Below are 14,182 nucleotides of genomic sequence, written 5' to 3' on the forward strand. Positions count from 1 at the left end.
AAAATAACTAATTTGGACCTACTTAATGTGAATACTAAAAATACTAGCCAATTTTTCCCTGCTGCCTGTGCACATATAAGTGCAGAAGGGTGGCTAGACAGTCTCAGCCAACCTCGTTGCAGCTAAAGTCATCCTTGCTGTGCAAGACTTGGCAGAAGCCAGCCCAGTTAAATTTATCTAGAGACCAAAAGGCAGATTACCTCATCAATCTCAAACATGGAGGTTGCCAAGTCTGTAGTTGCAAGTGAACTGGTGAGCCGGTTCATCTCCTTCCTGATGAACAAGTACCAATCCTCCAGCCATGCACAGTCAGAGGAGAAGGTGCTGGAGAGCTTGCAGCATCTCCTGATGAGAGCTTGCACCATCGTCGAGGAGGCAGACACACGATACATAACCAACTCCGGGATGATGATGCAGCTCAAGACGCTCTCAGAGGCCATGTACCGAGGATACAGTGTGCTGGATAACTCGAGGTACCAAGCCCTCCAAGATGGTGCGCGCATTGACAAGGTTGGCAGCAACAATTCTTCTAGCAGCAGTTTGTATTTAGCCAAGCGCTCACGTACAACAACTGATAAGGGCACACACCTTGAGTCTCACAGTGCCTTGGAAAGTTTAGAAATTGCTATAGCTGACATGGTAGAATTTGTTGTGCTTCTGGGTGGATGTGAGCGCATGTCTCGTAGGCCATACGATGTTTATCTTTACACCGACAACTTCATGTTCAGCCGACATGCTGAAAAGCAAAAGCTCTTGAGCTTCTTGTTGCAGCACAACGACCCTCATGGAGATCATGCACTCCCAGTTCTCCCGGTCATAGGTGGTCCAACAACTGGGAAGAAAACTTTGGTTGCCCATGTGTGCGGCGATGAAAGGGTTCGCTCGCAATTCCCTTCTGTATTGCACTTAGATGGAGACAACCTTATGAGCATACTTGACCATGGAAGGACCATGGAAGGAATGATGTTGGCAGTTATCGAGTTTGCTTCTGATGTAGGGGACGATGATTGGAAAAAGTTTCACTCATTTTTCATAAGAATAGGCAGAGGAAGTAAGATAATCATCATAAGTAAACTAAAAATATTAGGCAGGTTTGGATCGGTGAAACCAATTTTCCTTACTGTTCTATCAAATGATGAGTTGAGGTACCTTTTCAAGGCATTGGCGTTCGGGAGCATAGACCCTGCAGAACATCCACGGTTAGTTCAAGTAGCAGATGAATTTGTCAAGGTGTTGAACAATATGCAAGGTTCACTTATCGCAGCAAATTCATACGCGGATGTGTTGAGAAAAAATCTCAATGTTCGGTTTTGGCGTTGCACATTGGACAAGGCAATAAGATTTCTTAAAAGAAACCTATCCATAGATGGTGTGCAACCAAGCACGCGTTTAGCACAAGGTCATCAAGTGGACATAACAGACTTTGCTTTGCATCCACTTAGCATGACACGTTATACAATTAATGTTTCAATCAAGGAGGAATCACCAAGTGTGACATTGGGGGGACTTATAGCAGATCCAAGTGTTAGACCGGAAGGAGACTTTATTCTAACTTCATGGGAATCAAGGTTACCCCCTCATAAATCATTTGTTTATTTTGCTACAAGTCATGCTCATGACACATGTGAAGGTAGTGCTTTGTTAGGTAGGAAGCGACGAGGAGTGCCAATTTAAGTGTTTTTTAGAGCTCCTGTAATGTAACTCTTGTTGTATTTTTTGATACATGGTAAAACAAACCTATCCATTGAACTAATTGTATTACAGATCTCAATGACCGTACAAATAAACTTGTATTATGTTGTATCAGATCCAACAATCCACCTGCTCTTCTTAGACATTGTGAACTAAATGTACTATAGTTGTCAGTAAATTGGCTTACTTACTAATGAAACATAAATTAAACAAAGGGGTATATGCATCATCATCATCACATAGTTGTGACTAAAATTTACTACGGTTGGTACCATGTTGGCATACACACTTGCAACAGACCAACCAAAAATGCTGGTATCGCTCCATGTAAAAAGAGGATTAAGCTATGTGTGTAATGTGGATTAGTAAATGTTTGCAAACTTCCAAAAATTGAAATGGTTTTGAACTCAAATTACCGAGCAATCCATTTCAAAGAACTCGCAGGGCACCACGGTTTCACACTAGATTCACAATGCACACATTGCCACTAGCGAGTGGCTCATGCTTGTGGGCCCTTGAGGTGATAATGGTCGACCTAGCACAGCGCCTCACCTTCATCCCACCATCGTGGTTGGGTTTAGGGAAGAAGGAGAATGAGGGAGTCATCGGCGGTGGATTTTCCCATCAGAACAGAAATGGTTTGTTTCCTGCTAACTTACTAGTTCGCTAGGTCCCACATGTCAATAGAGCAACAAGCTGGGCCGATGTTCTTTCAGCCAAGATGGATTGTGATGTGCCACTATGGCTCAAATTTTGTTGACCAAGCTAGATAATTAAAATATCCTCTTAAAAGATATATGGTGCTAATGTCGAAGAAACACCAGTTATCACTTGTCTGTTTTGCCTCATGTAATAGCTCACTCCCAGTTATGATGGGATCTTGTATGCTAACTAATCACCTTGTAGTGTAGTATATTAAAATTTGACCAGAAATTGCCATTTTCTTGGCCTTTGTAAATGAAAAACTATGGGTGGGTTGCTAACAATACCAACTAGGACTTTCCTTGCTACAACATTTTCTAGATGGGCTGCCTAATTCAATAATGCTTCATATTCTATGGCTGAATTGTTGTGTGGTGAGCAAGGTGTAGAACATACACGGCCTAAGAGTGGACAATTTTTTCTCATCATTCGCATTCTTCCACTTATCAAATCCATGCATTGTGAATGCATTATATCCAACTTTTGCTAAGATGTTTCTTCTGGAAACAAAGTAAAAATAAAAAATATGCACGATGACTGACATGTATGTACTCTAGCCCTGATGGCAACTGACTAAAAAATTATATCAGAAGCAACGCTGATGGGTTATAGCCATTTTTACCAAAATCTTTATACTATTTCAAATTGTGTAGACTAGTTCTTGGGTTGGGAGGATGCAAGACAGCGCAGGTAGTTTTCAATACAATGCTTTACACTCTCATTCGGTCTATTAGACTGTGGATGATATGCATAAATATAGTGTAGTTCACTGCCCATTCTCTTGAAAATATCCTGCCAAAGCTGACTTGTAAATATTTGATATCGATTAGAGACAATTGACAAAGGAAGCACATGTAACTTAAGAACATTATTGATGTTTGCTTGAGTCATTGTCCGCACTATAAATGGGTCAGATAGGGGGATAAAGTGTGCAAACTTTGGAAGTCTATCCACCATTTTCAGGTGAGTCCAGACCATGTCAGGTATTTTAAGTGGGTCTACAAATCCAGGATAGGGACAACCCCCCTGTTTCTCTAAGAAGTTGGGCAATCAGTGACAAACTTGTCAACATGTTGTTTGAGCCCTGGCCAGTATAATATACCTTTGATCCTAGGGTAGAATGCTTTCATCCCTGAGTGGCCCCCAATGGCAGAAGCATGTAAAGAGTGAGGAGCTTTGTTCTCAGAGTGGTTTCTTTGCCTAAATAGATTCTTCCTTTATGTCTAATGATCCATGAGTGTAGTGTGTTCCGATCAACATAGTGGTTTGGTGACATTAACAGTTTTTCCAAAACATGATTTGCAAGTAGAATTAGCAGTGTAAGATTGTTCCACTTCAGAGACATTGCCTTGAGGTAATTTCTCCTGGAAAGTGCATCTGCAACAAAGTTCTCTTTGCCCTTTTTATATTCTGGGGTGAAATTAAATTCCAATAGTTTAGCATGAGCTTGTGTTGTATTCCAGTGGTATTTTTTTGATCTATTATGAACTGTAAACTCTAGTGGTGTATTCTGATGATCAGGTCATTACCTAGGAAATCGTGTCTCCACCTTCTCAATGCAACAATGATAGCCAATGCTTCCTTTTCATAGGTTGACAAAGTAGCATTTTTTGGGTAGTGTGTAGAGATTGAATAAGCCAAGGGTCTGCCTTTTTGCATCATGGTTGCACCTACCAAGTAGAAAGGTTCAGAAAAGTAGGGGAGGGCAAGAACTGAGGCAATAATGAGGGCTTGTTTCAGTTCCTGGAAGGCCTTTTGTCCTTGCAAGTGTCCTACAAAATTTGTCCTTTTAAGTGCATCATGGGGAGGCCTAACAATTATGCCAAAGTTCTTCACAAAACCTCCTGTAGTAACCACATTGTCCCAAGAATCCTCTAAGTTGTGTGGGAATAGCAGGTTCTGGCCAATCATCAACCGTTGCTACCTAAGATGGGTAGCAGTTGCACCCCCTCCAGAAATAATATGCCCCAAATAGTCCACTTGGGAGACATCAAAGACACACTTAGAGAGATTAGCAAAGGATTGGTATTCTTGGAGCAATTACAAGACTATTTCCAAATGTACAATATATTCAGAAAGTGACTTGTTGAATACTAATATGTCAAAAAATACAAGAACAAATTTCCTGATATAAGGCCCAACTACATTGTTCATTAATGCCTGAAATGTGCCAGATGTATTTGAAATTCCAAATGACATGACCAAAAATTCATAATTGCCAAAGTAGGTCTTGAAGGCAGTATTTGGAATGTCAGAGTCATTCAGTATAATCCGTGGTAGCCTAATCTGAGATTCAAGTTAGAAAAAAATTCTAGCCCCATGAAATTCGTCCAATAGATCCTCTAACGCTGGAATTAGTAATTTGTCTTTAGTTGTGGAAAAATTGAGTTTTCCATAGTCAATGTATAACCTTCAAGTGCCATCATTCTTCATAACTAGAATTGCTGGAGAGGAGTATGGACTTTCACTTGCTGTAATAATTTCGGATCTCAGCCTCGGACCAACTTGCCTCTTCAATTCACCCCTCTGCATGTGAGGCATTTTGTAAATTCTTCTGTTAGGAGGAAATGCCTTTTCCTTAAATGGTATCTTGTGGTCACAAGTTCTCTTGGGAAGAAGGGCTTTAGGTTCCTTGAAAATGTCAAGGAATTGTGGCAAGAGTTCCTCTACTTCAGGTGCAACAAATTGTTTCTCAGGAACAATAAACGTTGTATCCCTTATAAGTTGCAATACGTAACCAGTAGCTCCACTAGCTACTAACTTAGCAGCTTCAGGAAACTCAATTTCAGTTGTTGTAGATAGAGTGTCATGAGTTGGTATAATGATACGAATTTCTTTGTCTTTTCCTTATAGTGATTTTCCTAGGGTTACATATAGTGAAATGCAACTAGGGTATGGTTGGCCATCGAATCACTGCCAAGTATTATATCATGACTTGGGAGGTCCAAAACCCTGAACTGTTGCTGAAATTATATTCCACCAACAATGAAAGTTCTTGTTCACACAAAAGAACCTGACCAGAGCTTGCCTCCACTTGCCGTAGTGAATGCTCTTGTTTTATCATTTACAATTGTGTAATATATTTGAAGAGCAAACTGAGGCTTTATAAAAGTAGAATTGCTGCATGAATCCACTAAGGAAATAGCTTGTTTCCCCCCAATGAAAACCATAATAGAAATGGTGTTGACATTGTCAAAATGCATGGCTTGCAATGATATTTTCATGCATTGTTCTTAAGTTTCTGGTTGATCAGTATTATCTTGTTCTTCTAGTTCTTCTTGTTCGTTATGCTGGTCTGTGGGGTCTTCTCTAGTTGGGACATCTGGTGCAGGAGCTAGTTTACATTTGTGGCCATGAAACCATGCATCACCACAATGTTGGGAAATGTAGTAGAAAACGAAGAATTTCGCGCCTACGCACACCGAAGATCTAATATGAAGATGCACAATGGGTTGGGATCACGATCATTACTGTCACCGAGTTGCAGCGGAAGAAGAACGTGTAGGTGTAGATCATACTTGAAGTCCCTCGAACTATCGACGAACGATCCCTCGTACCGCCCACGAATAGTCCCTCGAACCGAAGACCAAAAGCATGACCTCTCTACTTGGTTGCAAGCGTGCAACCTTCACGATCCGGCAGCGCTTCGTCGTCCAGAGCTAATCATCGCCGGAAAATTAAAGGGAGGATATTAGAACCATATAGGGCTTCTAATTATGAGGACAAGAGGATTAGGCTAGCTCTCATTAGTCAACTAGGACCAACTAGAACTAGAACGGGAAGAACAAGGGGAGGCTCCTAAACTTGTGTGTTAAAAGAGCACCAAACCTCAAGTATATGTAGGCCAGAGGGGAGAGAAATGGCTGCCACCAAGGGGGAAAGTTTCAGTTTCCCCCTTGGTGCGCCTACTAGGGGGAGGAGGAGTGTGACTGCTCCCCCTCCATATCCGGCCCCCTTCCTTATAGGAGGGGTGCCTCCCCTCTTGGGCCCTTGTGGCCCAAGATGACTTCCATCTCTTAGCCTTTTAAAGCCCGTTGATATTAAATTAAATATAAAATAGTTCTAAATACTATTAGATCATTATATATATATATAATTTAACATCCCCCGAAACATTTTTCTCCTATATACATTTATTGGTAATGCCCGGTGTTACCCGATATTCACCGAAACCCTTCCGTTGACCCCGAAGCGCTTCTAGATCCTCTCAGAACTATTCTGGATATTAATGAAACAATTACACAAATATATTCTCATCACTCCCATCCTACTAGCGCTTCTGGATCATGATTTCCTTAAGCTTGTGACCCCGAAGGTTCGGTAACTCATAGATATGAACGAAACCGTTCATTCAATGACCGATAGCCCGACCACGGACATCCATATCAATCCATATGATCACACGAATGATATTCGAGTGAACCTTTGGTTACCATGTGATGTTTCCTTTGCTTCGTAATACTTTACAAAACCCAGGATGCATCGGTATCCTCCTGAATCATCATTATTATGCTCACTATATCGAAATCCTCGTTAGCAGTTTTGTTCTTCTTTCTCGTTATAGTGTTCCAGCATCCCCGTGACGTAGTCACCTATGTCTGGCCAGACAATGATGGATGCTGTCACACCCAATGGGCCCTAAGAATATTTGTCCATCGCCGGTGGAGCAAATTCCACTCTCAAGATATCCATCCACTTGTCAAAATTTCGGATGAACCCATAAGTTGTCGTTATGATCAGCGTGTTCCAGGTGGCGTTTGTGCAACCACAAAGCCCATCATACGGTAAGAATTGACCACGATACTGCTACCTCTTGAGCATGCGTTGGTTTTTCCCTTGAAGATGAAAGGGTGATGTAGCAAAGCAGCGTAAGTATTTCCCTTAGTTTTGTAGAAGGAAGGTATCAATCCAGTAGGAGACCACGCGCGAGTCACCTCATACCTAGACAAACAAATAAGAACCTCACAACCGACGCGATAAAGGGGTTGTCAATCCCTTCACGGCCACTTGCAAGAGTGAGATCTGATAGAGATAATAATAATAAGATACATATTTTTGGTATTTTTATGATGTAGATTGAAAGTAAAGATTGCAAAATAAACGGTGCCAAAAGTAGCTAGTTGACGGGAGATTAATATGATGGAAGATAGACCCGGGGGCCATAGGCTTCACTAGTGGCTTCTCTCAAGATAGCATAAGTATTACGGTGGGTGAACAAATTACTGTCAAGCAATTGATAGAAAAGCGAATAATTATGAGAATATCTAGGTATGATCATGTATATAGGCATCACGTCCGTGACAAGTAGACCGACTCCTGCCTGCATCTACTACTATTACTCCACACATCGACCGCTGTCCAGCATCCATCTAGAGTATTAAGTTCATAAGAACGGAGTAACGCTTTAAGCAAGATGACATGATGTAGAGGGATAAACTCATGCAATATGATATAAACCCCATCTTTTTATCCTCGATGGCAACAATACAATACATGTCATTTCCCCTACTGTCACTGGGATCGAGCACCGCAAGATTGAACCCAAAGCTAAGCACTTATCCCATTGAAAGAAAGATCAATCTAGTAGGCCAAACCAAACTGAAAATTCGAAGAGACTTGCAAAGATAACCAATCATACCACTAGTAGAAAACAGGGCTATGGTCCAGGCCGGCTCAGCCCATTAGTCCCAGTTCAGTCTAGAACCGGGACCAATGTGGGCATTGGTCCCGGTTCGTGAGCCCAGGGGGCCGGCTGGGCCACGTGGGCCATTGGTCCCGGTTCGTCTGGACCTTTTGGTCCCGGTTGGTGGGACGAACCAGGACCAATGGGCCTCGCTCCTGGCCCACCACCATTGGTCCCGGTTGGTGGCTTGAACCGGGACCAAAGGCTCCCCTTTAGTCCCGGTTCATGCCACCAACCGGGACCAATGAGGTGCCTACATATACCCCCTCGCGCAAGAGCAGAGCACAGTGCTCTGTTTTTTCTGGCCGAGGGGGAGAGGGCTTTGTGGTGCTCTAGCTCACCTCCTATGCACATGAGGTGTTCGATGGAATGCCCAAGCCACACTACTTAAGCTTTCTCCTCTCGAAGCTCGACCTTCAAGCTCCATTTTCCTCGATATTTGTACACTTCTATTAATTTGGACACTTAATTTTATATAATGCACGCACAGATGAACCGGCAATGGATGTACGGTGACAGACACACCCGCGAGTACATTAAGGGCGTGCATGAGTTTCTCAATGCGGCTGAGGCAAACAAGCAGAATGGTTTTATGTGTTGTCCATGCACTGAATGTGGGAATACGAGGTCTTACTCTAACCGGAAAATCCTTCACTCCCACCTACTTTACAAGGGTTTCATGCCACACTATAATGTTTGGACGAGGCACGGAGAAATAGGGGTTATGATGGAAGACGGTGAAGAAGAAGAGTACGATGACAACTATGTGCCCCCTGAATACGGTGATGCTGCAACGGGGGGAGCTGGTGAAGATCAAGAGGAACCAGACGATGTGCCCAATGATGCTGCCACGGGTGAAGCTGCTGAAGATCAAGAGGAACCAGACGATGTGCCCGATGATGATGATCTCCGCCGGGTCATTGTCGATGCAAGGACGCAATGCATTAGTCAAAAGGAGAAGCTGAAGTTCGATCGCATGTTAGAGGATCACAAAAAAGGGTTATACCCCAATTGCGAAGATGGCAACACAAAGCTCGGTACCGTACTGGAATTGCTGCAGTGGAAGGCAGAGAATGCTGTGGCTGACAAAGGATTTGAGAAGCTACTGAAAATATTGAAGAAGAAGCTTCCAAAGGATAACGAATTGCCCGACAGTACATACGCAGCAAAGAAGGTCGTATGCCCTCTAGGATTGGAGGTGGAGAAGATATATGCATGCCCTAATGACTGCATCTTCTACCGCGGTGCATACAAGGATCTGAACGCATGCCCGGTATGCGGTGCGTTGCGGTATAAGATCAGACGAGATGACCCTGGTGATGTTGACGGCGAGCCCCTCAGGAAGAGGGTTCCTACGAAGGTGATGTGGTATGCTCCTATAATACCACGGTTGAAACGTCTGTTCAGAAACGAAGAGCATGCCAAGTTGATGCGATGGCACAGTGAGAACCGAAAGAAAGATGGGAAGTTGAGAGCACTCCCTGACGGGTCGCAGTGGAGAAAAATCGAGAGAAAGTACTGGGATGAGTTTGCAAAGGACCCAAGGAATGTATGGTTTGCTTTAAGCGCGGATGGCATTAATCCTTTCGGGGAGCAGAGCAGCAATCACAGCACCTGGCCCGTGACTCTATGTATGTATAACCTTCCTCCTTGGATGTGCATGAAGCGGAAGTTCATTATGATGCCAGTTCTCATCCAAGGCCCTAAGCAACCCGGCAACGAAATTGATGTGTACCTAAGGCCATTAGTTGAAGAAATTTTACAGCTGTGGAATGGAAACGGTGTACGTACGTGGGATGAGCACAGACAGGAGGAATTTAACCTTAAGGCGTTGCTGTTCGTGACCATCAACGATTGGCCCGCTCTCAGTAACCTTTCAGGACAGACAAACAAAGGATACCATGCATGCACGCACTGTTTAGATGACACTGAAAGTATATACCTGGACAAATGCAGGAAGAATGTGTACCTGGGCCATCGTCGATTTCTTCCGACCAACCATCAATGTCGAAAGAAAGGCAAGCATTTCAAAGGCGAGGCAGATCACCGGAAGAAGCCCGCCATGCGCATCGGTGATCACGTGCTTGCTATGGTCAATGATTTACACTACGTAATCTTTGGAAAGGGTCCCGGTGGACTAGCTGTTCCGAATGACGCTGAGGGACACGCACCCATGTGGAAGAAGAAATCTATATTTTGGGACCTACCCTACTGGAAAGACCTAGATGTCCGCTCCTCAATCGACGTGATGCACGTGACGAAGAACCTTTGCGTGAACCTGCTAGGCTTCTTGGGCGTGTATGGGAAGACAAAAGATACACCTGAGGCATGAGAGGACCTGCAACATTTGCCCGAAAAAGACGGCATGCCTCAGAAGCAGCATAAAGGTCCTGCCAGCTACGCTCTTACAAAAGAAGAGAAAGAAATCTTCTTTGAATGCCTTCTCAGTATGAAGGTCACGACTGGCTTCTCGTCGAATATAAAGGGAATAATAAATATGCCAGATAAAAAGTTTCAGAACCTAAAGTCTCATGACTGCCACGTGATTATGACGCAACTACTTCCGGTTGCATTGAGGGGGCTTCTACCGGAAAACGTCCGATTAGCCATTGTGAAGCTATGTGCATTCCTCAATGCAATATCTCAGAAGGTGATCGATCCAGAAATCGTACCAAGTCTAAGGAGTGATGTGGCGCAATGTCTTGTCAGTTTCGAGCTGGTGTTCCCACCATCCTTCTTCAATATCATGACGCACGTCCTAGTTCATCTAGTCAACGAGATTGTCATCCTGGGGCCCGTATTTCTACCCAATATGTTCCCCTTTGAGAGGTTCATGGGAGTCCTAAAGAAATATGTCCGTAACCGCGCTAGGCCAGAAGGAAGCATCTCCATGGGCCATCAAACAGAGGATGTTATCGGGTTTTGTGTTGACTTCATTCCTGGCCTTAACAAGATAGGTCTCCCTAAATCGCGGTATGAGGGGAGACTGACTGGAAAAGGCACTCTTGGAAGAGACTCAATAATATGCAGGGACGGATATTCTTGGTCTCAAGCACACTACATAGTTCTACAGAACTCTACCTTGGTGACCCCGTATGTCGATGAACACAAGGACAGTCTGCGCTCCAAACACCCGGAGCAGTGCGACGACTGGATTACATGTGAACACATCAGGACTTTCAGCAGTTGGTTGGAAACACGTCTCAGAGGTGACAACACTGTTTGTGATGAGTTGTACTTGTTGTCGAGGGGACCATCTTTGACTGTATTGACTTACAAAGGATACGAGATAAATGGGAATACATTTTACACGATCACCCAAGATCAAAAGAGCACCAACCAAAACAGCGGTGTCCACTTTGATGCAGAAACCGAGAGCGGAAAGGACACATATTATGGTTACATAGTGGACATATGGGAACTTGACTACGGACCTGATTTTAAGGTCCCTTTGTTTAAGTGCAAATGGGTCAATCTGTTAGGCGGCGGGGTACAGGTAGACCCACAGTACGGAATGACAACAGTGGATCTGAAAAATCTTGGGTACACTGACGAACCGTTCGTCCTAGCCAATGATGTGGCACAGGTTATCTATGTGAAGGACATGTCTCCCAAACCGAGAAAAAGAAAAGATAAGGAAGCGAATACATCATACGATGAGCCAAAGCGCCACATAGTTCTTTCAGGAAAAAGGGACATCTTGGGAGTGGACGGCAAGACAGACATGTTTGAAGATTATGAAAAGTTTCATGAAATTCCTCCCTTCAATGTCAAGGCTGACCCAAGCATCCTGATAAACAATGAAGATTATCCATGGTTACGGCGCAATAAGCAAATGACACAAGCGAAGAAAAAGTGAAGACTTTCTCCCGCAATAAGAAAATGCTATGTGGGTGAAATTATGATACCATCCCAACTTTCAACTTTTTCAGAGTTCATTTGAAATGCTTTCATGTCTTATGGTTCGAAACTTTGATACTTCGAAAGTGATTGTCCATTTTGTACACGAAGTGCATCAAGTTTTTGTCGTAACCCTCTCTACTTTTTGGAACATGCTATGTGGGTGAAATGATGAGACCATGCCAACTTTCAACCTTTTCAGAGTTCATTTTGAAATGCTTTCCAATTTCAAAGTCATTTAGCTCAAAGAATGAATTAATAGCAAACAGAATGAACTACAAAACTTTTATGAAAATAAAAACAATCAATTAAAATATTATGTTATGATCAACTAAAATAAAACTATAATATTCTTCAATAGCAAAAAGAATATAATTTCTGTGACCTAAAATCAAACTATAAGTATTTAATTGTAAGTATAAATAAAAAATAAATAGCAAAGAAGAAAAAAATTCTAATTTTATAGTAAAGTTATTCATAAACTAGTGATTCACACAAATTTTTAAAAATTCAAATTTAAACTATTTAAAATTTAAAACTAATGGCACTAACAGAAAGTTTATAATTTTTGTGACCTAAAAGCAAAAAGAAATCACTAAAAAACTATAAGTATTTAGTTTTAAGTAGAAATAAAAAATAAATAGAAAAAAATTCTAATTTTATAGTAAAGTTATTCATAAACTAGTGATTCACACAAATTTTTAAAAATTCAAATTTAAACTATTTAAAATTTAAAACTAATGGCACTAACAGAAAGTTTATAATTTTGTGACCTAAAAGCAAAAGGAAATCACTAAAAAACTGTAAGTATTTAGTTTTAAGTAGAAATAAAAAAAATAACAAACCAAAAAAATGTAGAAATAAAAAAGAAAAACCCAAAAAAAATGCCACCTACGGGGCCTCCACGGCCTGAATACGACTAGAAACCCTACATGGGCCAGGATTCAGGCCCGCAGAAGGCCCAATAGGCCCACAGGCAATGCAGTGTCAAATTAGGCCAATAGGCCTGCAGTTCAGAGGAGTTCGAGAGGGAGGAGGCAGCAGAGCTTATAAACTGGTGTTGGGCGCTGTCAACTAGCGATGTGGGACTAAACTTATGGGCACGGGGCAGCACAAGGGTATTGGTCCCGGTTGGTGGCACCAACCGGGACTAAAGGTGGCATTGGTCCCGGTTGGTGGCACCAGCCGTGGCCATTGCCCCCCTTTAGTCCCGGTTGGTGCCACCAACCTGGACCAATGGGCTTCGCTTCCCGCCCTTTGGGCTACCGAAAAGAGGCCATTGGTCTCGGTTCGTGGCACCAACCGGGACTAATGCACACCTTTAGTCTCGGTTGCTGCCACGAACCGAGACTAAAGCCTCTTCTATATAAGGCCACACTTTGGAATTTTTCATTCTCATCTTGCAGTTGCCGCCCCTGACGCCGCCCGCCCCCATCGTCGCCGTCGCCCGCGCCCATCGTCGCCGTCGCCCGCGACGCGCGCCGCCCCGGCCCGCCCCCGTCGCCGTCGCCCTCGTCCCTGCCCCGACGCGCACCGCCCCATCCCGCCCTCGCCGTCGCCCGCGCCGGCCCCTTGCCCGACGCCCGCCGCCCCGGCTACCGTCCCCATCACCGCGTGCCGCCCCAAGCCCGCCGTCCTCGTCGCCGGACTCCAGCCGTCGCCGCCCCCCTCAAAGTGAGCCCCCCTCTCGAGTGCCACTCTTGCGCCCGAGCGCCCTTGCTCCGCCCCTGCTCCATGGTCGCCGCCGCCCGAGCGCCCCGGCTCCGCCCCTGCGCCCTTGCTCCGCCCCTGCTCCGCCGGCCCCGAGCGCCCGAGGAGAAGTAGAGGAGAGGAGAAGTGGAGCAGCAGCAACGCGCTGTCCACTTTTCTGAATTTTTTGGAACAGGAGGAATTTTTTTGTCCATATAGAAGGTGTTTGATGAAATGCTAGATGGCTTTGGGCATTTTTGGAATTTTTTAAAAAAAATTGTGGTGAGGTACTGATGCAAGACAAAGGCGATGGCAAAATTTCAGAATTTTTGGAGAGGTTTAGAATAGGTTTTCAACAAGTTATTTAAATCCGATTCAAATTTCATTTGAATGAAATTTGAAAATTTTGAACTATGGATCAGAATATGCTAAATATGTCAAAAAAAAATTTATATGATGTTTTTTTTCATATATGTATTCATTTTTTTATTTAGGTTGTTAATTAGTAGATATCGA

General features: G+C 43.5%; 1 protein-coding gene across 1 annotated transcript; it reads left to right on the forward strand.

Moving 5' to 3' along the window:
• Positions 1-216: 216 nt before the first annotated feature.
• LOC125540596 (uncharacterized) lies at positions 217-1,674 on the forward strand. Its single transcript, XM_048704202.2, has one exon. It carries the CDS (start codon positions 217-219, stop codon positions 1,672-1,674), a length of 1,458 nt encoding a protein of 485 aa, XP_048560159.2.
• Positions 1,675-14,182: the final 12,508 nt, after the last annotated feature.

Source organism: Triticum urartu, chromosome 2A (assembly GCF_056163025.1).
Source record: "Triticum urartu cultivar PI428250 chromosome 2A, HENAU_Tu73, whole genome shotgun sequence".
NCBI classification, from domain to species: Eukaryota; Viridiplantae; Streptophyta; class Magnoliopsida; order Poales; family Poaceae; genus Triticum; species Triticum urartu.